This window comes from Rhinolophus sinicus, linkage group LG09 (genome assembly GCF_036562045.2).
Source record: "Rhinolophus sinicus isolate RSC01 linkage group LG09, ASM3656204v1, whole genome shotgun sequence".
Classification (NCBI taxonomy): Eukaryota; Metazoa; Chordata; class Mammalia; order Chiroptera; family Rhinolophidae; genus Rhinolophus; species Rhinolophus sinicus.
In genome coordinates, this window is record NC_133758.1 from 91,641,046 (window position 1) to 91,663,619 (window position 22,574).

General features: G+C 35.0%; 2 protein-coding genes across 2 annotated transcripts in view; one reads left to right on the forward strand and one right to left on the reverse strand.

The window, feature by feature from the left end:
- Positions 1–6,647, reverse strand: part of THSD7A (thrombospondin type 1 domain containing 7A) — a 617,189-nt gene extending 610,542 nt beyond the window's left edge. Inside the window, exon 1 of the mRNA XM_019726870.2 lies at positions 6,561–6,647. The gene's annotated coding sequence lies outside the window, so the exon portion shown is untranslated. The remainder of the gene's footprint in view (positions 1–6,560) is intronic.
- A 69-nt stretch (positions 6,648–6,716) lies between these two features.
- On the forward strand, positions 6,717–20,196 carry TMEM106B (transmembrane protein 106B). The gene is made up of 8 exons (XM_019726885.2): positions 6,717–6,906; positions 9,309–9,530; positions 12,167–12,230; positions 13,529–13,688; positions 16,953–17,093; positions 17,339–17,388; positions 18,304–18,357; positions 18,920–20,196. The coding sequence occupies exons 2-8, from the start codon at positions 9,311–9,313 to the stop codon at positions 19,056–19,058; spliced, it is 828 nt and encodes a 275-aa protein (XP_019582444.1). The 5' UTR covers positions 6,717–6,906; positions 9,309–9,310; the 3' UTR covers positions 19,059–20,196.
- The last annotated feature ends 2,378 nt before the right edge of the window (positions 20,197–22,574 follow it).

Below are 22,574 nucleotides of genomic sequence, written 5' to 3' on the forward strand. Positions count from 1 at the left end.
CTGAATCAAGTTCTATTTCTCTATGCTTCCTATGCAAATCCTGATCACAGCACTTACCACATTATGTTGTAATTGTTGATTTACTTAACTCTCTTCCCCACTAGGCTTTAACTAATGTTGATGAATTTGATTCCATCAAAATTAAGAACTACTGCTCTTCGAAAGGCTTAGTTAAGGAAATGAAAGGATAACCACACACTGGGAGAAAATTTTTGCACATCACATGTCTAATCCAAAATCCATGCTTGTATCCGTCATCCATGTTTGCATCTAGAATCCATGCCTGTATCCAGAATATACAAAAACATTCATAACTCAGTAAAAAGAAAACACTATAAAAATGGGTAAAATTTTGAATTTTTACCATCTTCACCTAAGATGTTAAGATGGCAAATAAGCACTTGAAAAGATATTCAACATTAGTAACCATCAGGAAAATTCAAATTAAAACCATAAAAAAAAACACCACAACTTATCTATTATTAAAATGGCTAAAATTAAAAAGAATAACCATTCAAAGTGCTGGCAAAGGTGTGGATCAACAGAAAAGTCTTAAACACTGCTAGTGTGAATGTAAAAGGATACAGTCACTTCGGGCAAATAGTTTGTCAGTTTCTTAAAACATTAAACATACACTTACCACAGTAAAAAAAATGCAAGCAACATGTCTGGAAAGACTTGTACATGAATGTTCACAGCAGCTTTGCTTGTAACAGCCAGAAAGTTGAAACTTTATTCAGTGATAAACATCCATAAACAGCTGAACAGACACATTGTGGTCTAGCTTTATAAGGGGATACTACTTAGCAATAAAAAGGAATGAACTATTAACACTTGCAACAAATTGGATGAATCTCAATATAAGTAAACTGAATGAAAAAAAAAATCTGGACAAAGAAAAGTAAATAATGTTTGATTCCATTAATGTAAAATTCTGTAAGATTCAAGTTAATCTATAATTGCAGAAAATGTATCACTGGAGGAGCAGCAAGAGTGCAATTACAAAGGGACACAAAGAATTTTTTTTTGTGGTGTAAATATGCACATTATTTTGATTGTGGTTTTGGTATTGCAACTGCTCAGATTACACACTTAAACATGTACCATTAATAGTATGCCATTATTGCTTTTTTATTAACCACATTATTATTATTAATCACAATAAAACTTTCTAAAGGAATAAAAAAATGAAAACATATCTACAAATGTGTAAAAATCTCACCTTCTTTATCAATCTTTTAGTACCAGTTACATTATTCTCCTATGCATACTTCTATTACCATATACCTTATCATGTTTCATTGTTTTTGTTTTTGTTGATTTATCTGTCTGCCTCATTAGATTTTCAGCAATATGAAGGAAGAGATATTATTTTTGAGATTGATTTATTAGAGATAAAACATGGTCTCTCAGAATAACACATTGTTTCTGCTCAAAGTTGAACACTGACTTGAACAGACATTGTCTTATACTGATACCTAATGCCTGCTTCTAATACTATTTGTCGTTGTTTTAACATGATCATTATTACTAGTACTTGAAATTTGAACTAATCTGGGAGATCGGAAGAATTGAACACCTTCACAGTGATATTTAAGAAGTTTGAAAAGTTGGAATCAGAACATTAAATACATGTATTCTGACATACCTCTTGCAGGTATACCAGCTTCTACTTGACTCCTCTGTCTTAAATCTAAAACTAATCTGGTCATCCTATGCATTTCTGAGATAGGAAGGAGGCAGGGCCTCCAAGAAAACCATTAACTACCAGTTGAAGACAAAGGACCTGTAAATCAAGAAGAGACAAGGAAACCAGTCAGAAGGGCCAAGAACAAGATGACTCGGAGATTCACCTCCAACTAACCTCCAGCCACACTATAGTCATGGTAACACATCTCCATCCTAAATGATGCACCCATCAGCACCATGACACCTCCAGAGGGCACTATATAAGGACAAAAAAGGGGTGTATCCCAAATTCCCAGAAAAGCTCACCCCTTCCAAGAATGAATACGAATATTCCTCCTCCTTATTCCCACATTAAAAAGCTTAACTAATAAAAAACACAGCTGTAAGGAGGGTGGGGACTGCCTCTAGCCTAAGGGCAGCAGCTTCTGCTCTGCTTACAGAGTGGATCTTTATTCAATAAACTACTTTTGCTTTATTTCCCTGTTCATGCTTGAATTCTTGCCTGCAACATTTCTGTGGTTCAAGATACTGCGTTAGGAGTGTCATGTTGGAAAATAATAAGAAATAACAATGCTAATATGTCAGGCTGTAACCATCTGTCCTAATTTAGGAGTCATAGTGGGGAGGAGCTTTAGAAAGCACTTTTAGGAAGAGAAAGTAAGTAAAATGAAAATTAAAGCAAGTTTTGGGATTAGCATAAAAATCTTAATACAAATTAAGATGAACTGTAAATGGTATTCTTTTCTCCCACAAACTAAAACTTTTAAAACTATGTGCAATCAAAAACTCCTAGGAACTCTATTGGTATTTTATTATATTTAGCTGTGTTGTCTAAAATAATGTGTCCTGCCCACATGAGTTCTTCAAATAGAGCTAGTCTGAATTGAATTGGGCAAATTTTTGACTTCACATGAAAAACAGAATGTAAAATATCTTTTAATTTTATCTTGATCGCATGTTGAAATAAAGTCTTAGGCATATTGGGCTATTAAAATTAATTCCTTTTTCTACTAGAAAATTTAAAATTATATGTATGGCTTGCTTTTGTTGCTTGTTCATAGTTTTGACAGCATTAGTATAGAGAATAAACACTGTCATCCAATGCCTGACCTGATAATTGGCATTTCAGAGGAAGACTTGCCTTAACTATAGTTAGTCCTTCTTATGTTTTAGTCATTCTATTTTGAATAGAGGAACAAAAGAAGAAAAGACTCCAAAATTTTAACAGCAGCTGTCACTGCATTCTAAAAGGATTGGGCGGGTACTGCTGTGTGGAAACAAATGTTAGGGGGCATTTTGGTTATAAAAGAGAGGTCTCTAGGCTAGTCTTTCTTACGAAAAAGAGGTTGAGATACGGGTTGAGCCAAAGTGGTCTGTATAAGAGAAATCTTCTGTTTTCATCTATAGCAGCTTGAGGAAATGGGAGCCTGGGCCCCAGGACTTATAGTAAAGCATCTGGGGAAAAGCTCTTTGGAGTGTCAGAGTGGGTCCCTGCAGAACTCCTGGAGGGCCCCTGGAGCATACTGGGCTCAGAAGGAAGGGGGATCATTACATTATGACTCTTGGGATAAAATGAACTTTAAACTTTAGTAAAAAGCAATGTCTGATATTCCATTTTAAGTTATTTCCCTTTTTTTTGTGCTTAAACCACTTTTTCAATTGCTACAAACCACTGGTAATAATCTGTTGCACATACAGCTTTCAATTCTTGGTAACTTATAGCATGATAGAAAGGAACCATGTTTAAACATGTGGCAAAGGGACATAGAGAGAAAAGAAGCATCCTGAAACAGTAATAAGACAGCACAAAGGGATTGAGACTTCAGCCAGGAGCAGAACACATAAAATAATGACAGTCAATTATCATCAAAAAGTTGTAAGCCCTCCTTCTCAGAAATCTTTAGAAAAAGTGGGGCGTGCACTCCCTTGGAGAAGGGAGTTCAGCTCATTTTATTTGCCTGTTAGTAGTGAAGGGGACCAAGTTTTGCCACCCCAAAATATGCCTTTTGCAATATTGATTTTAATGTGGTAATTAAGAAACAAAAGACTCAGAAACTTTGACCCTCTCCCTTAACTGCTATACAAACCTCAACTGCCCAATGCAACTTCAGGTCTCATTCTTATGGCACCCGGAAGGTACATCCATAACAAATTTTGAGCATTTTCTCCTGTTAATCTGTCTCATGTTAATTTATTAGCCCAACTAGAAGAATTTAGAAGGTGGTAGGAAAGTTATGTTTTGTGCCCCCACAATGGAAAGGGCAACTCTGGAAGATTGGAGAACTAGGGAAACAGATTGGGTAATTATACTCGTACACATGGGATCTCTTCTCAGATATATTCAGTTTCTCATCTACTTCCAATTCGAAGCTCAAATTTAATATGATATGAGAAAGGGCAGATTTACTTAATTACAGGCTCTAGATTTTTTTAAAACATTATTTTGAGCTTAGGGGGTACTAGGTATATATAGGCACTCCCTTAAGACTTAAATTTTAAAATTTTAATTAATATGATTTTTGTTAATTCACTCTTACTTTAAATTCATTGTATTATATTTAGAAGCTCACTTACATTATTAGGGCATTGGTATTTTTTAACTGACAATCCACTGTGGATGAAAAAAGGGGCCGCATACTAAAACTGACCAGCTCAGGAGAGGCCACATGGCCCTACAATCTCAGTGACCGAAATTAATCACATAGGATGCTCTGAACATAAAAATTACTAAAAGCACGTTATGGCAGGCAGACACTCTGGGCCTGTAGCTTTCTTGACAAAGGTCAATCTTTACCTTAAGTAAGCTTGTATTACATCTAAGGCAACATACCCTTGAAATGTCACAATAATCCTGTTTTCTAGACCCCTCAGGGCACAACCCACTACACCAGAACACAAGACCACAAAACCTCTCATTGATATCTTATATCATGTCTATGTGCTGTAAATGTTAATTATTAACTATCCTATAGTCACCAATATAAAAGTGTGTCTCTCCGTTTTACTTTTTATCCAATCCCAGAGGTTTCCCCACTTTGCTTTCTCCTGCCCCCTTAATCTACCATCAATGGATTTCTCCTCCTTTGATTCTAAAGTATAAAATAAGCTGCAAAACTACCACTCTCCAGAGCATTTTCTTAATCCGTTGAGATTTTGCTTTCTGGAAATTGTCATCAGATTGGCTCAAATAAACTCATGAAAACTCTCTACAGGTTTGGACGTTTCTTATGTCCACCCCAGAAAACCCTGAATCTACTTAGATATTTCCCCACTGCTCCTCAGCTATTGGGGCAACTTCAAATCTCTATAGCCAGATTCAACAGTGTCCACGTTGTGCCCCATTTCATATATAAAAATTAAAACTCCTTTAAATGTTAAACTGCAATTTAAATAATGATAATACCTTTTAAAGACAGGAAAGAGAAAAACTTTAAAAACAAAAAAAGATTGAATCTGTTTAAGGTTTTCTATAAAGAAATGTGGGGTCACCTAATATTGATATACGACAAGTGAATTACACCTCTGTATCTCTAATTCATAATTATTGTTTCCCAAAGCCCCTTTTAAAGATGAGGAGAAATAATGGCTAACAAATATAAGACCACTGTGGTAATGATTGAGATCCAAATATAGCCATCTTTATCTAATTGGGTTTTATAATCCATTTTCTTGCCACAAAATCCTTAGCAATTTTACTGCCAAGGTTTTTAATCTGGCCTTCCTGGACAGACTTCAAGAAAACCTGTGAACCTTTGACAATGTATACAAAGCATTGTTGTATGTCTCTCCCTACCCACCCCACCTTGGGAGAAGGAGGTCCCCATGATTCTGACTTTAGCCAAGCTATTTATTTTGAAATAGCAAACAATGTTAGTGAAGGATGTCCACCCCTCCCCCACCTTTGGAAGACAAGGGCTGAAAGAGGAGGTTGTAAATGATTTAATCAGAGTCCCACTGTTGGACATTTAGATTAAAAGAACACACTTTGTATAAAAATATTTTTAAAGTTCTCATTAGGTTTCGGATAAATTCCAAAGGATGGGATTGCTGGGGTAAAGGGAGTGAAAATTTAAAACTTTAATATTCTCGGTACCTACTGCCTAATTGCTTGCCAGAAAATGTGAGTTTACATCTTTGACAACATTGTGAGAAGGCTCATTATTTCATACATGGATATATAATTCTAAATAATAAATTGTATATTGTTTTGAATTGCATGTCTTATTTTTACATATTCCATTTGCCAAACATACCTGTCAGAACAGAGAAATTAGTCACTTCCTTCCTTGGTTAATATGTATATATGCGCGCGCGCGCGCGCGCACACACACACACACACACACACACACAATTGTAACCATGAATATAATTCATTGAATCTTAAACTTTCTACAAGCAATGAGATAACCTAGCCTTTGAGACGTTAGAGAGAATAGCCCAAGTCACAACGAAGAGTTGAAACACTGGGATTTGAGCTGGAATCTCATACTTCTCTAACCACTGAGTTAAGGGGGGGTGGAGGGACACCATGTACAAAAACAGAAAACAAACCAAAACCAACATAAGCCAAAACTAAACGAAACAGAAACAGTGTTCCTGCCCGCTTACAGTTTCCTTCTATTGAGCAAGAGGTTCAAATTAAAATAAGTGGGACTTCTCGGCTGCCAGACGTATCCACCATGCAGTTTATCCCACTCCCAGGGTCGTGAGTGTAAGGGATGGAACGTGGACTAGAACACGGTTCAGCTGAGGCAAAGGCAGACAGTGCACGTTTTTCCCCTTTGCAAACGAAAACGGCCTGATAGCGGGGGTGGGGAGGAGTAGAAGACACTACTGTTAAATTTTTCAAGGCGAGGGTGGCCAATTTTTACCTTTTAAGTCTTGAGAGACCAAGGTAACGCAACCAGAAGTGCGCAGAAGTACAGCAGCTGCGCTTCCGGGTTTTAGGACGAAGGAGCAAGGACGCATGCGTCGTGCACGCTCCTGAGCCGCCCACCTGCGAAAGCACTCTGCGCAGGCGCGAGCGCAGGTTGCTACGGGGTTGGCCATCAGCTGATGCTGTTGTTGCGCTGCCCCTCCTTCCCAACTCCGCGGCGGCTGTGGTGTAGGCCTGTCGCTCCAGCCCTGGCACCGGGGACTGCGGATTCCGTGACCCTGCCCTCAGGCCGGTCCGCGCCGGAGCAGCTCGGGACTGCGCAGCGCCCCGCGGGCGTGCCGGTGAGCGATCCCGGACGCGCAGCCCTTAGGTCCCCTTCCGGAGCGGGGCCGAGCAGAGACGCCTTGGAAGAAACCGAGGGGATAGAGGAGGGGAGGCCGCCGGGGAGCTGGGCCCGCCTGACGACTGGGGAGGCGCTCTGGGTTGTATTGATGGAGGTATTGAGTCACCTCCTCCTACCCGGACCCAGACTCCTGCCAAGGGGCTCCAGGCTTCGGCCCAAACCCCACGCGCGGGGTTGATTCCAGCTCCCCAACAACTTGTGTAGCCAGGTGGCCCCTGATTTTGCTATTCTTGAGTTTTCTTGCACGGTTGCCTGGATCTTGAACCTTTCCAGTGTATGCTTGGTTGTTTTGTTTGTGTAGCTTACGAAGGGACTGGCTTCCATATCACAGAAGATGACGACCTATTTAAGTTGGATGGGGTGCTATACTTTCTATTCGTACTGAGTCTGAGATCTGTATTGGTTTAAAAGACTGCGATAAAAATACTGAGCATAGAGAAGAGAAGAGGGCCTAGCACATCTGTATGCACCAGCCAGTCTCCAGGAATAAAAGTGGTTAAATTTATTAGCGCTTTGAGGAAAATCCAGTGGGAAGGGCAGGAATGCACAGTCCCTGACAAAGTCTGGCGCTAGTCCATTGCCTTGAAACAAACACCTGTAAGAGGCAGACTATCAAGACAAATGTTAGGTGAAGCCCCGAGAACCACCGGTTTTGCCTTCTTTGTGTTTTCCCCCTAAAGGCAATCCCGTGTGAGGGCAGTGATGTTAATTAACCCCTGAACCACCTGTGACTGGCAGGTATTGGTTTGGGTGGGATTTAATGTCATTGAAACGAATCAGACGCATTTGTAGACATAATCATGTTTCTGAACTCACGTGGACAATATGTGCATAGACTTTTGTAATAGTGAAAATACGCATCGTTATTCATCATTCTACAATTTTAAGTATAGCTGTTTCTGTTTTTTTTCTTGATGCTTACACGATGTTTGAGTGACCCCAACACATGAACAGCACACCAGTTTTCGAAAGCAAACTTTTTTGAAGGATAAATTGAATTATTTTGACTGTCATTTTTGCTTTTGCAGTCAATGAAAAATTTTTAAAGAAGTATTTATCTTTTTGTATGTATATCTATAATCTATTTTTAGGAACTGTTACAAAGTGTATAATCAAATTTAGGAAGTGAAGAAATACTTTGCTTTTAAATTCTGCTGTATCATTTTATTTTCCCTTAATATCAGCAATTTGGATTATATCACTTATTTTCATTTTTAAAATTGTATGGCCTTAACTGCAGTGTTATTGCATTACTTACTTGAGGTTATTTTGGTGTACTAATTACATTTAAATACTTGGCTTTAAATTCGTATTTAATTTTCCCCATGTTATGTTTTGATACTGTCCTAAAATTTTGAAATTAAATATTCTAATTTTTTTCTGCTTTGTATTGGTAAATTCAAGATTTTGGAATATTAATTTCATGATTTTAACTGCCTACTGCTAAATGAAAGGAAAATCTGCAGAATTTGTTTTTTTGTTTTTGTTTGTTTTTAAAGATTTTATTGGGGAAGGGGAACAGGACTTTATTGGGGAACAGTGTGTATTTCCAGGCCTTTATTTCCCAAGTCAATTTGTTGTCCTTTCAGTCTTAGTTGTGGAGGGCACAGCTCAGCTCCAGGTCCAGTTGCCATTGTTGCAGGGGGTGCAGCCCACCATCCCTTGAGGGAGTTGAGGAATTGAACCGGCAGCCTTGTGGTTGAGAGCCCACTGGCCCATGTGGGAATCGAACTGGCAGCCTTCGGCGTTAGGAGCACGGAGCTCCAACCGCCTGAGCCTCCGGGCTGGCCCCCAGAATTTGGTTTTTGAGTTGTTTTTGTTGCAAGTGTTTAAATGTTTAAAGCAAGAAATGTGAGAATGAGAAGAATTGTGGATTTTATTGATCACCAAAGGGCTTGAATTTTAAAACTATGAAAAATACTACTTTGAACTAACAATAGCTAGCTGTAGTCAGTCTGCCCAAAGCAACTTTTACCTTCAGTGCTAATTTTAGGTTTAAAAGTGAAATGTGTTTTTGGCTTATTCCAAGAAACTGGAAGCCCATGTTTTTCAGAGAACCCTAAGAAAGTTTTTTGTCAAATTTTAATGTTGTTTGAAAGCCCATTCTCATCACAAATCTGATACAATGTCATTTCATAATATTTTGATGGAAAAACACTTGTGGACTCTAGTAAATGGCTCCCATATTTTAGATATTACTTTGATTGAATATAATTCTAATCCCCAAAGTTGTGTGAACATTCCCTTGAAGTTTTTTCTAAATTAATTAGATTGCCATAAATGTCTTTGAGTATACATTTTTTTCCTGAAGTTTACTGTAAGATTATTCTTTTTCTTTAGACATGGGAAAGTCTTTTTCTCATTTGCCTTTGCATACAAATAAAGAAGATGCTTACGGTGGAGTCGCATCAACTGATAATATGAGGAATGGATTGGTTAATAATGAAGTCCATAATGAAGATGGAAGAAACGGAGATGTCTCTCAGTTTCCATATGTGGAATTTACAGGAAGAGATAGCGTCACTTGCCCCACTTGTCAAGGAACAGGAAGAATTCCTAGGGGTATGTGTTACTGCATTGTTTTCCCTTTAAAGAATGATTCCAAACATTTGCATAAGAAGAACTACACGGAGAGGGATGGTATGTGAAGATGAGCTAAATAGGAAAAAAAAGTCAACTTGGCTTATCACAGGGGAAGTCAGAAGGGAATACTCCCCCTGTGCTATTTGTAGGCTACTTTAGTAGCAGTGGCAGCAATAGAAATAATGAAAGTGCCTTGTGCTGTTCTCATGTTCTACTTAGTCAAAGTTGATATGTGACTCTGGAGAGACGCTGAGGGAAGGACAAAGTGACAGTATAAGGTCCATCAGAGTCTCTGATAAATGTCTTGCAGTTGGGCAAGTTTATATTTGAGTTGGTTGGACTTTGAATGTGAGCGTTTTATCTTTGCAGGCAGAGCAACAGTTTGAGAATAAAAGGATTATTTTAGTTGAAGGGATTAATGTACCAGGCTGTGGAGGAGGAGGAGAATTATCTGTATATATTTTTGAGGTATGGCCGGTGGGGTTTTTTTGGCAGCCTGGAAGTATGTTCTGGATAGTAGGAAATCAAGGATAATTCCAAAGGTATTTTTGTTTGAGCAATTGGAAGAAAGGAGTAGCTCTTTATCAGGATGGAGAAAAGGTATGCGTGTGTGTGTCAGTGGAGAGATCAAGAGCTCAACTTTAATTTTGTACCTTTGGAGATGTATATTTGACACCTAAGTGGATATGTTCAGTTGGCAGTTAGTTATAATAAGGGCCTGGAATTCAAGTGCAAGGCGTAGGTTGGAGTCGTTAGTATATAGATGATATTTACAGCTAAATTGGATAAGAGCACCAGGTTCATCTGTGTGAAAAGAAGGAAGAGACCCTATCATTGAAACCTGGGGCATTACAACATTTTGAGGTAAGTTACATAAGAAAAAATTAGCAAAGACCCTGAAAAAAAGCAGCTAGAGTAAAAGGAAGAAATCTCTGTTTCAGTGGTATCCGGGAAGACAAATGTAAAATGTGCACCAAAAAGGAGAGAGATCAACTATGTTAGATGCTACTGATAGATCAGTTAATGTGAGTGCAGAAAACTGACCTTGGATTTGGTGATTAGAGGCTACTGGAGACCTTTCAAAGAGCAGTTTTGTTAGCCTGTGTAAGCATGCGGATCATGTATAGAATGGGACCGAGAAAGCATAGGAGGAATGAAGTTATTTAGTGGGATGATAGTTTTTCTGAGGAGTGTTGCTGTACAAAAAAGCAGGAAGCAGTATAAATGGAAGGGGCTCTGAGATCAGGAGAGGGATATTTTTTTAAAGATGGAGTGACTACTATGTTTGTATGCTACTGAGGGTGATCCATAGAAAAACACATTGATAATGCAGGAAATGGGAGAATTATTAAATCTAGGCACAAGTGCACAGGGATGCACTTGCAGACCAGCTCCTGTACTTTATTCTTAGTAACAAGAGAGAAGGTAGAGAGTGTGGACACAGAAATAGATAGGTGGGTGAGTGTGGTAGTGGGAGCTTGTGGAAATTCTCTTCTGTTTGCCATATCATGACCTAAGAATGAGGCTAGGGAAGAAGGTATTGGAGGTTTCAGAAAGAAAGTTGAAGTTATGAAATTGTGATTGGTCTTGGATGTCAGATTGAAAGTGTGAACTAGGGAAATACAGTATGATACTTGGCATCATTAAGGGCCACTTGAGATTAGTGATCTAAAATGAAACCAGTGAGCATAGTTGTATGTTTTTCTCTATCCACATTCAGCTGTGTGGATTTGGCATAGTAACTAAAGGGTTGGTTTTAACCAGAATTGTAGTTTAGCCAAATGAATACCACCAAACAAGATGATACATATACAGAGAGAGACACATATACATAATACGCGTGTGTATATTTCTATGTGGGTGTGGTGGGTGTAGTGTAAATGAGGGGAGATTTGTAGAAAGGGCAGGGAGGAATAATGGAAGCGTTATGGGAAGCTTTAAAAGAGAATTTGACTGTAGTGCTTTAATAGTTCGTACGAAGAGCCAACTTCTGATAAGATTGGAAAAATTGGCATTTAAAGATCCATTTATCCATTAAAGTATGTGGATATAGCTCAACCCAAGAAATAAATGATGGATTTTGAAGTGACTTAAGGTAGAGAGGGGTGTGGCCTGAAAGAGTCCTGGAAGAATCGATATATAGGGTTTCTTGAAGCATGACACTTGGTCAGTTTGGGGTTTCCATGGGGATGGCGTAGGAACCTCTTGTTACAAGGGTTTCAAGATGTACAGGCAGCAACTTGTTTCTTCTGCTGTCATCCAGACAACTAACTTGAAGTCTTAATGGAAAACGGGGGGGTTGAAGGAAGGCCTGGCTAATTCAAGTCTTTTGATAGCTGAAACGTTTAAATTTTGTTTTAATGAAAGAATTACTCTTTCTCATTCTTCATACTATTTCAGTTAGCTAGCCATCTAGGTATGAAAAAAACATAAGGTCTGCTCTAGAACTCAACATCTACTGAATAATTTTTGAAGATTTTGAGAGCAATTTACTAAAGGAATGAGACGAGAGCCAGATGGTATTCTGGTCTCCAAACCAGACTTTGATGAGGAGCTACTATATATTTAATTAATCATGTTAATAAAAATTTTAAACCTACTTCTTTCACTTTTAGGGCAAGAAAACCAGCTGGTGGCATTGATTCCATACAGTGATCAGAGATTGAGGCCAAGAAGAACGTAAGTGATTATAAGAAAATGGCTTTTTTTTTTTAATTTTTTGCTTTACAAATTATGTATAATCATTATTCTAGTTAACACTATTAAAAGGAAAAATGCTATCAGGTTATTAATATATGCTTATATGCTTTGTGTCATTAAAAAAAGGGTTCTTCATTGAGGTAAGGTCTTGAAAGCAGCATAGTGTCTGAACCTTCTCAAATTTGTTTATCACAACAGGCAAACCTAGAATAGCAGTAGGAAACACACATAGAGACAACATGTTTCTATCCAAATGGGTGTTAAGGTATTCCAACTAGCCCCAGAGTAAAAATGGGTATTCAAACCATATGACATCAAGGCCTCAAACATGCTGAGCAGCTGTGTGGAAGTTGTGAAGGGAAGCAAAAAGAGTTCCTAGGAGACCTAAGACGCCTGACACCCAATGCAAATACGTTACCTCAGAAGAAGAGGACCCCACTCAGAGGACTTCTAGCAAATACCTGAAAATAACCTGTTAAAATGAGAGGACTCTGCATGCTCTAGCTTGGATAGAGTACCAAAAAAGAGATCCATCCCTCTGAGGGACCATGACAAGGTCAGAAGGAACTGGACCATCGTAAGCCCCCAAAGACCTTAGGGAAACTCTACAAAACCCCTTGCAAAAGGACAGGTACATCCTAAGGAAAAACCTGTTCGGGGTAGAATCCAGTTAGCTCAGGGCGAGAATATGGATATAGGAGAGAAAAGCTTCAGAAACTAGAGAAATAATCTCGGAACTATAGAAATGGATATACCTAGTGCTGTGTTTTTTAATACATTGTATAACAAGAGAGGATGGCTGTAAACATGGGGTGAAATTGACGAGGCATGTGGCTATCGCATTATTTTAAGGGTTTCAGAGGTGGTTCTGATGAGTAGTCACTTTAGGGAATCATGATGGCAAAATTCACATGTGAAAATTCTGTTTCCATGACTTCAGAAGGAAGTCTTAAAATTTATATTTTTATAAAGCTCCCTATCTTGATTCTAGCATGTAGCCCAGTTTATGAATAACTTTAGTGATGTTCTAGCTATAATAAGCCCAAAATCATAGTCTCCAATAAGGTAAATGCATCTTTTAAGGAGTACATTTTAACATGAATAGACTCAGACCCAACCCTACTCGATATTTTTATAATGTAGAAAGTTGGTAAAATACATCTTATCCAGCTGGTATAATAATAGGGGGGAAATTTTAACTTGAAAACATAGTCTCTAAATGTTTATTAAATAATTTTTGATGCACATGTATTTAAATACTCCCTTTTCCTTTTCAGAAAACTGTACGTGATGGCTTCTGTGTTTGTCTGTCTGCTGATTTCTGGATTGGCTGTGTTTTTCCTTTTCCCTCGCTCTATTGACGTGAAATACATTGGTGTAAAATCAGCATATGTCAGTTATGATTTTCAAAAGCGTACAATATATTTAAATATAACGGTAAGTAAAAATTTATATTAAAAATACTTCATTCTTGTATGATGTTAAGCAGCACCTTTGTCTCTATTGAGAGAATGTTAAATGTGACACTGGTCGGTTTCCTTTCTGTATGTGCTGTGGTGACCTCTATCGTTTCTGGTTATGAAAGTGACAAATTGTAAACACTGGCAATTGTGTATACAGAATCAGTTAGCATTTGAAGATGCCTTTGGGGAGTAAAATGAACTAAACAATTAATTGCTGGCAAAAACACTTACAGTCTGTTTACTTTCCAACGTTTGACTCTGAATAGCTCTTAGCAAGATGTCAACATAGTTGATTGGATAAATGTTATAAATGTCATATTTTCACTTCCTTGCATTTTGTAAAATACAGTTTTTGCCATAGTTAACAGACCTCTAGATCCTGTTGTAGTATTAAATATTGTAAGTTTATAATAAAAAATAATAAAAGTCACGTGACATTCCCTTTAAAATACCAGAAAGAGTATTTAAATGTAAATACTCTATTTTAATTAATTATTCAGGAATTCCCACATTTTGAGAACTAGCACTTAACTAAATTGAGAAAGACTGAACATTAAATATGAAATACAATGAACATTACGTTCTAGTTGACATTGAGATAAGAGGCTGAGATTTTTATAGATTCTCTGTCAGTATTTTGAATATATTAGTACTAACTCTTTTAGTGCTGTTTATTGTCTTTCTACTTATGAAAATATTTAATTATTATTATAAGATATTTGAAACGACTGTAATGTATAAACATTTGTACTGGTACCTAGACCTAACCATTAACATATACATACATTTGCTAACGATGCATATATACATTTGCATACATGTATACATGTACAAATGTAATCAGACTTTTTCATATGTATATAGGGGATATACACATGCACATTTTAACTGAGATTTTACTACGTTTTCCCATATTAACTGATTGCATGTAGTCTTTTACATGGTCATATCACAATTTACTCAACCATTCTCTAAATAAATATTTAGTTTGCTATTAAACAAATACTTATTCCGAGAACATCTTTGTGCTGAAATGTTTCCATTTCAGATCATTTCTTTAGGATAAATTTCTGAAAGTAAATTTGCCAATTAAAGATCATGGAGAGTTTAAGCTCTTTGATAATAAGTTATCATTATTTGAAAGCTAATAATTGTGGTCCCTTGACTTATAAAATAAATGGATTCTCATTGCTCTCAGTAAAAAAATATATGATCTTTAGTACTAAACTTTTTTGTCCTATCTTACTTTTTCTTGTCTTTCTTCATATTTTCTTTTTATCTTCGAATGTATCTTTTACTAATTCTCATAAGTATTTTTACTCTCATCCTGTTTTGTATCACTGATCCCTTTAATATTTTAATGAAAACTATGACACTTGGGATAAAGGCATATGCCAACATTATTTGCATGTATGAAAGATTCCAAGATTCTCCTGAATCCCATTCCTTGGTCTGTAGAAGAAGGTCCATTGACCTCAGATCAACAATCCCTTTCCTAAAATGTCTAGAAATGAAATTGACATAATGAGTATTAGGAGCTAAGTAGGTGAAAAAATGTTTACATATTTAGATAAAAGTTATTTCTACTATAATATGGAACTTTAAAAATGTTTTCTACATTTGTAACAATAATAATTTAAATGAATGCATAAATGTGATCATATAGTTCCTGATTGCTAGCACATTCTTTTCTTTATTCTGTTTTTACTAAAACTATCTTCTTTCTTTCTATATCTTTTTCCATATTCATATTAACTTATAAACTCACATGATCAGTTTTTCTTAGGTCATAAGTTAGTTTCAAAAAAAAACAACGTAGTTTTTCTCTCTTACGCACCTTTGTTTTCTCACTTGTTAATACCTTGTAGAAATCTCCTAATTTTCTGGCTTAGAGTTAATCCTTTCTTATTAATGGCTACATAATATTCCATGTAATGACTTAATATTAATTCACTCATTACCCTTATGGAGGGGCATTCACCTTTTTTCCACTACAAAGAACACTCATTAATATCCTAATGTTTTTATTTCTGTGGAATAAATGCTCAGAAGTAGGATTGCTGGGTCAAAAATATATATAATTTTTTTTTAATGTTTATTGCTAGGTTACTTATCAAAATGACTGTAATGCTTTATATATTTACTAGAAATGTAAAAATATTTCCTTTGCCCATGTTATAGCCAGGAATAGAATTTGTCACTTTCTACAAGTTTTACTAGTTTAATGGCTATAAAGCAATATTCTGTTTTTACTTAAATCAACTTTTCCGAGGTTATAAATGAATTTGAGAATTTTAAGTGTTTTTCTGCCATTTGTATTTGTACTCTTTTGATTTGTTTACTCATATCTTTTGCTCTTGTTTTGTTTTTTCCTATTAAGGCTTTGTCTTTTTTTTTTTTTTTCAGTTTGTAAGGGCCCTTTGTATAGATGGTAACCATTACTGTATGCCTTATAAACATTTCTTCAAGATTTACCATTTGTCTATTGATTTAGTTTACGGTTTGTTTTGCTATGACTGTTTTAGGTGTTTTATTTATTATCTGTTATTTCTTGACTTAACATTTTTTCTTTCTTCCTTTCTTGGCTGTTTTCTAAAGTACACCATTTGAGACAGTTGTGAATTAGAGTCATAGAAGTTGTTCCGAGCTGTTACCTAAGCGTAGAAGTGATGTGCATTTCTTTCCATCCGAACAAATTAGAATCTTTCCATTTTTTCTCCTTAGTGACGTGGTGGAAATCTCTATTCATATATAAGTTAAAACTCTGATTTCTTTTAAACACAAAGTTTATTTAAGTACTGTTTAACATTTTAAATGGCCATCTTTGTATTTATTAGAACAGGAAATACCTTACTAATAGAATCAGTAGAGATAGCTACATATTAACATTAAGTAAAAAAGTAGATGAAATTTCAAAATTATTTTTATTCAATTTTTGCTAAGGCCACAAATATATTTTCTAACATTCATTTTTGTGTATTCCTGCACCATACATTTTCTGGGCCAATTTTTTTTTAATTTTATGTTTATTATAGCATATTGTATGCATAGTACTCATATATAAAACCAAATAAGCAGTGCATTTAATGTTCTTTAACATTTGTATTAATACTTCTTTTCCTCCTATTAAATGAAGCATGGCTACAACTGAAGTTAATTTCTTTATTAATTTTGAATACATATTTGTTAGGCTTATTTTCATGTAACTTGTACATTTTCTGCCTCCTTTCTTTTGCAGAACACACTAAATATAACAAACAATAACTATTATTCTGTTGAAGTTGAAAATATCACTGCACAAGTTCAATTTTCAAAAACAGTTATTGGAAAGTCCCGCTTAAACAACATAACCAATATTGGTCCACTGGATATGAAACAAGTAAGGTTCAGTCATGAAATACTTTGGGGGAAAGTTAATGAGTCTCAACTTTGTTTATCATATTAACTTGAGGGAGGTGAGGGTTTCTTTAAAAACTTGACTTTGAAATGTATCCCATGCATGTATAAGATAAAGTCTTAGTATCATACTTATAAAAGAAGAGATTTCTGAACTCTTTGAAGTTATGAAATGCTTGCTATTTTGATCCTGTTCTCTATTGGTTTATTTTCATTTTTGCTTTTCAGATTGATTACACAGTACCGACTATCATAGCAGAGGAAATGAGTTACATGTTGTAAGTTCTGATTTTTAACAATTTTCTCTTTAAATTATAAAAGTTGAAGAACTGAATACACACACCACACGCACGCTCGTGCTCACACACGCGTGCGCACACACACGAAAGGTCAGACAATTAAGTTCTCGAACTTTCCACTTGCACTTACATGGTGGAAAGTTCATGAATTTAATTGTCTGACCTTTGTGTGCACGCACGTGTGTGTGTGTGTGTGTGTGTGTGTGTGTGTGCATTTATTTATTTTTAATATCCCATAATCTTAGCAGTCAGAAAACCACATTTTGGAATACTGCTTCTGGCTTCTGCTCATCTTTGTTTTTCGCTTCTCCCTTTTCAATATATAAAATATTTATTTACATGTACCTGTACATATAATTTTTTTTATAATTAGGATCATATGCACCATAGCACTTGTTTACTATGTTACGAAAACTATATTTTCATATATTCTAGTATTTGTTTATGTTTTATTGTAGGAGGGCTAATGCTAATAATTTCTAAATCCTAGTGTTGGTTTGAAGTTCTAAAGCTTTTAAATTGGTTCTAAATGATGATTAATTCCTGTTAAGTAAAAAATAATGGTAAATTTTCATCATCTTTTCATGTCAGCCTGATGTAGAATTTCTGAGTAACAAATTGGTTAGTAAAATTTCAAAAGGTGAATAAAAAGTAGAAGTAATTTGTTAAAACAACTCTATAACAGCTATAATAGGAAATCATATTGTTTTTAGAATAAGAAATCATGGAAATATTAACCATTATTATTTGAAGTATAGAAAATGCCAAACCAATAAATGCTTACCTATTATATCTTTGTAATAGTATCTCTGTTAGTTTTAACATAGGAAGAATCGTAATTAAACTTTTTATAATGTCAGAGGTTGCATGTATTCACATTGTTTTCTTCAACAGTGATTTCTGTACACTGCCGTCCATCAAAGTGCATAACATAGTACTCATGATGCAGTGAGTATGAATTTTTTTTTGAAAGAGAATTTCTTTGTTCAAACTTCAGATCCCTTGCTGCCTGTAGTAAATAGTCATTAACATTAGTGAGAAGTAATTCGTTAACATCCTCATTAACAGTGACAAGTAATGCTATTGTTTTTTAAATCGGGTATTATCCTAAGCTGTTAAACCATTGTGGGTTATAGGTTTAGTGTTTGGGCCATTAGCTAACATTTGATTAAGTCTTCCTGTGATGAGCGAACTATATGATTACTTTTAATAGTGTAATGAACTCATATATTTTTAACTAAAGATAGGTGTTTTGAAGAAAATTACATTTCTTGTATATAATTACTTGGATAGGGTTTGCTCAGCCAGTATTTCTGTTGCCTGTTGGGGAACTATTCCGTAAGAGGCCCATGTCCAGAATGTGAAGTTATCATTAGTCTAATAATTTCTTTCTGTAAAGAATTTTGATGCTAAAAAAAAAAAAGAATTTTGATGTATAAAAGTATTCTCACTTTAGAAAACTTTTTATATATACCTATTCAATGTTTCTCCCCATTTACTTGACTTTTAGAGTGACTGTGACAACAACATACTTTGGACACTCTGAACAGATATCCCAGGAGAGGTACCAGTATGTCGATTGTGGAAGGAACACAACATATCAGTTGGGGCAGTCGGAATATCTAAATGTGCTTCAGCCAAAACAGTAAAAACTGAAAGATACAGCTGGAGAAGAAAAAAATACCTATTGATATTTTTTAAACTGAGGAATAAGGTATTTACTTCTTGAGAGGAGATCTTAAATTGAACAAACCTAAAGTTTACACACCTATTGTAAGGGTACAACTAAAAGTATGTGGACTTGCAAGTTATTGCAACTCTCCACTCTGTGTTCATATTTGTACCAGGATCTTTTACTTGAATCTAAATTTATTGATTGGTTTTCTTCTCTCTCCACCTCCTATGCCCATTCCTCAAAAGGGAGAACTGAGACTTCTCCTACAGGACAATAAATCTTCAAAATTCACAGCTCTGTCACTACTAAAAACATAATTTTGGTAATGAACATAATTTGAGAAACTTTATTTCTTAATGTTTTTATAGACTATTACTGAGAGCCTCTTCTTCATGAAAGACTTTTAAGGAATAACTTTTCTTTCCTGTTTTATAAATTCCCATTGCTACATGGTTGTATTTCAGCTACGTGGTATTTTATCTTTTAGCTAAACATTTTTAGTTTTTCATTTGTTGAAATTCAACTCAATAGCATTTTTTGTCAATCTTAATTTCAAGCGAGTGCAGTGTTTGAATAATACTTATAAACCAAAATAATCTTTGCAAAATTCTTCACTTAAAATTTTTAAAGCCCCTAAAAAATGTATTTCACATGTCTTTCCATATTAGTTATAGTTTTGTGAAATGTTTGTGTAATCTTCAAACATAGTTAATGTACAATATTGTAAATAAACTGCATGGCTTTTATATAGCTTTAATCACTGTCAAAAGTACAGATGCAAAATAAAGTAAGTTGCTCATAAAAATAAAGAAAACAGGAAAATGAAATTCAGAAACACAGAATGTGAATATGATTCCATTTACATACTGGATCAGGCAAAAAGTAAATTTGAAATAAAATATTTTGATGCTCCACTTTTTTTAACGTTGCTTTTCATACTAAAAAATTGTGAAGACATTTAACTTCTCAACTATTAAATATACAGGTCATTAATTTTATGAATGTTTTAGAGGAGGAAATTACTTCTTTGGCAGAGATAATCCAGTAAACCTTATATTAAATGATGGTGGCTATATCAAAATAAAACCTGTGTTATGCTTTTAAAAATGTAATCACTTTGCACATCACATGGATTTCATGTCTTTATCAATTATACTTTTAAAGTTTGTATTTTGGGTATGGATTTTATTTAAGTTATTTTCTATTTCAATGACTTACTCGCTTCGCTGTTTTATATTTTAGTACCACTTATCATTTGGGCTTTTTGCTTTTTCACTTACCAAGGTCTAAGTACCTTTTACATACATACTACTGAGCACAGGGGCTGAGTATGATACCAAAAAAAAGTGGCCTGAGATTAATTTCTTTCTGTTCCCTAGTGACAGAAATCAGGTTCCCCTTATCCTCCTTCCCCCAAAGTGCCTAACTTAGGTCTAAAACATACCTATTATTAGTCCGAGTCTCTCAACTGTAAAACATAAACTGTATTTAATTATTTAGAGCTAATGAAGCCCTATTTCTGCCTTTAAATACACTCAGGTCTCCCCTTAGCTCCCATACCATTTTCTCCAAGTTGTTCTGAGTGAACATTGTAAATGGGTGAAGGCACTAACTTCTTTTATTTAACTTTTTAGTTTTCTCTTAATGCTTTGCTAACTCATCCATCCTTACTATCAAATTAAAATCACCCCTTTACATTTATTATGGACTTTCTAGTCAAACCCAACCTTCAGGTTTGTTTTTTTTTTAATGCTATGTTTTTTGATTGCTCCGATTCTTGAAACTGAACACTTCTCTATTGATTTTATTTGTGTGTTTCAAATCATTCTCATTACATTTTCCCTCATTATCTTTTGCCATCTTTTAATGACTATTATGTTGACCATCTTTTTCCTCAAAATTTGTACTCCTATGACTACAATAATCACCTATATTAGAGCTTCCAAATCATTTGCATGCCTGACCTTCACCTATCTACTTTCTCATTTAACTAATGACCCAGAGATAACAGTATTTCAGTGACTCTATGTAAAATCCAAAAATGTTTTCAAATTTTTATCATGTTTTGTTCTCCCCTTGGGCTCATGTCCCATTTACTTCAAAAATTGCCATTAATTTCTTCAGAATCATCCTTCAGATAGGCCTCCTTCAAAAAATCAATCCTGATTTATTTTCTTGCTTTTGTATCTTTTAACCTTGGAAAATTAGATAGTGTAAGTTAAAAAGATTTTTCTGTTGGTTTGTGGTTCTGATATTCTTTTAGACTGCATTTATAGAATCAACTGAATGGGAAAATTTGCTTTTAGTGACTTAGGTTCAAATATTTTTGAGTATTTTTTCTTCATTCTTTAAACTAAAAATTCTATACCTACTTTCCATGGAGTTTAAGTCCAAAAAAACCTAGAATTTAAATTAAGTAAAAAGACAATAGTAGAGAAATAAAGATCAGCTATGACTACTTTCAGAGAGAGTTAAGTAACCACCTAAAACAAAGCATGCTGTATATTAATAAAACTACGAATACGCAATTCAGGTAAAGCAGAATTATAGCCATTTAAAAAAACCTAGAAAGAATGAATGAGGCTTTAACTTTTCTTAGGTTGTTGTCCAGTGTAGTTCCTTACATGGTAATAAGATAGGTATCGATGCATTTTTTAAAACTGCTTTCAGACTTATCCAAAGGACATATAAAGATGTTACAAATTGTTTTCTGATACTTCCAAGAAAAACTTTCCCTTAAATTATATCTTTAATAGACTGGTCCTCTTAACCAAATCTAATACTATTACAAGCCTATGTGTGTTGATATTACATGCATACAGCACTTTGCCCTTTTTTAGACCTTTTTCATAAGTTTTTATGTGATTTCCGAATAGCCTTGTGAGTCAGACAAAGGAGGGTGATAGCATCTTCATCTTTTATAAGAGGAAAGAGAGGCATGAAGAAGTTGAGGGACTTGCTGAAGATCATGTATTTAGTAAATAGTTTAATTGAGGCCAGACCTAGTTTTTCTGTCTCTCTTATCTGTGCTCTATCATTTAAAATATCCATTGGAAAGTACTGTTGACATTGGTTAGTACGTTTAAAAATTAGAGAAGACATTCACATAGCTAATTGTGACAAAATAATACTGATGGACTAAGATTTTTTTGGTACCTGAAATATTTAAAATGGGAAATGAATTCTAATAAAATATTTTGCAGCATAATTTATAGATTAATTTTTTCTGTTACAATTTAGTACTCTGTGATCATTCCAATAAAGCTCTGACTTGTGTCATCAGAGTAGACTATAAATAATAGAGATTAATGAATTTGATCTTTGAAATGTGAACAGTGTGAAAATACTAAATACCAGATAAATTACTTGAAATTGCTAAAATGGTTATTTTAGTGCATAACGTAAATGACTGGTTTTATGTATGTGCAATTTTTCTAGTCCTTTTTTGTTTTTTAGGCCAGTAAGGTAATTATTTTCTCTAAAAATCTAT

Coding starts and splice junctions, on each gene's coding strand:
- TMEM106B (XM_019726885.2), top strand. CDS start 9,311: ATGGGAAAGTCTTTTTCTCATTTGCCTTTGCATACAAATAAAGAAGAT. Junction 9,531..12,166: donor AACAGGAAGAATTCCTAGGG/GTATGTGTTACT, acceptor TTTCACTTTTAG/GGCAAGAAAACCAGCTGGTG. Junction 13,689..16,952: donor CAATATATTTAAATATAACG/GTAAGTAAAAAT, acceptor TTTCTTTTGCAG/AACACACTAAATATAACAAA.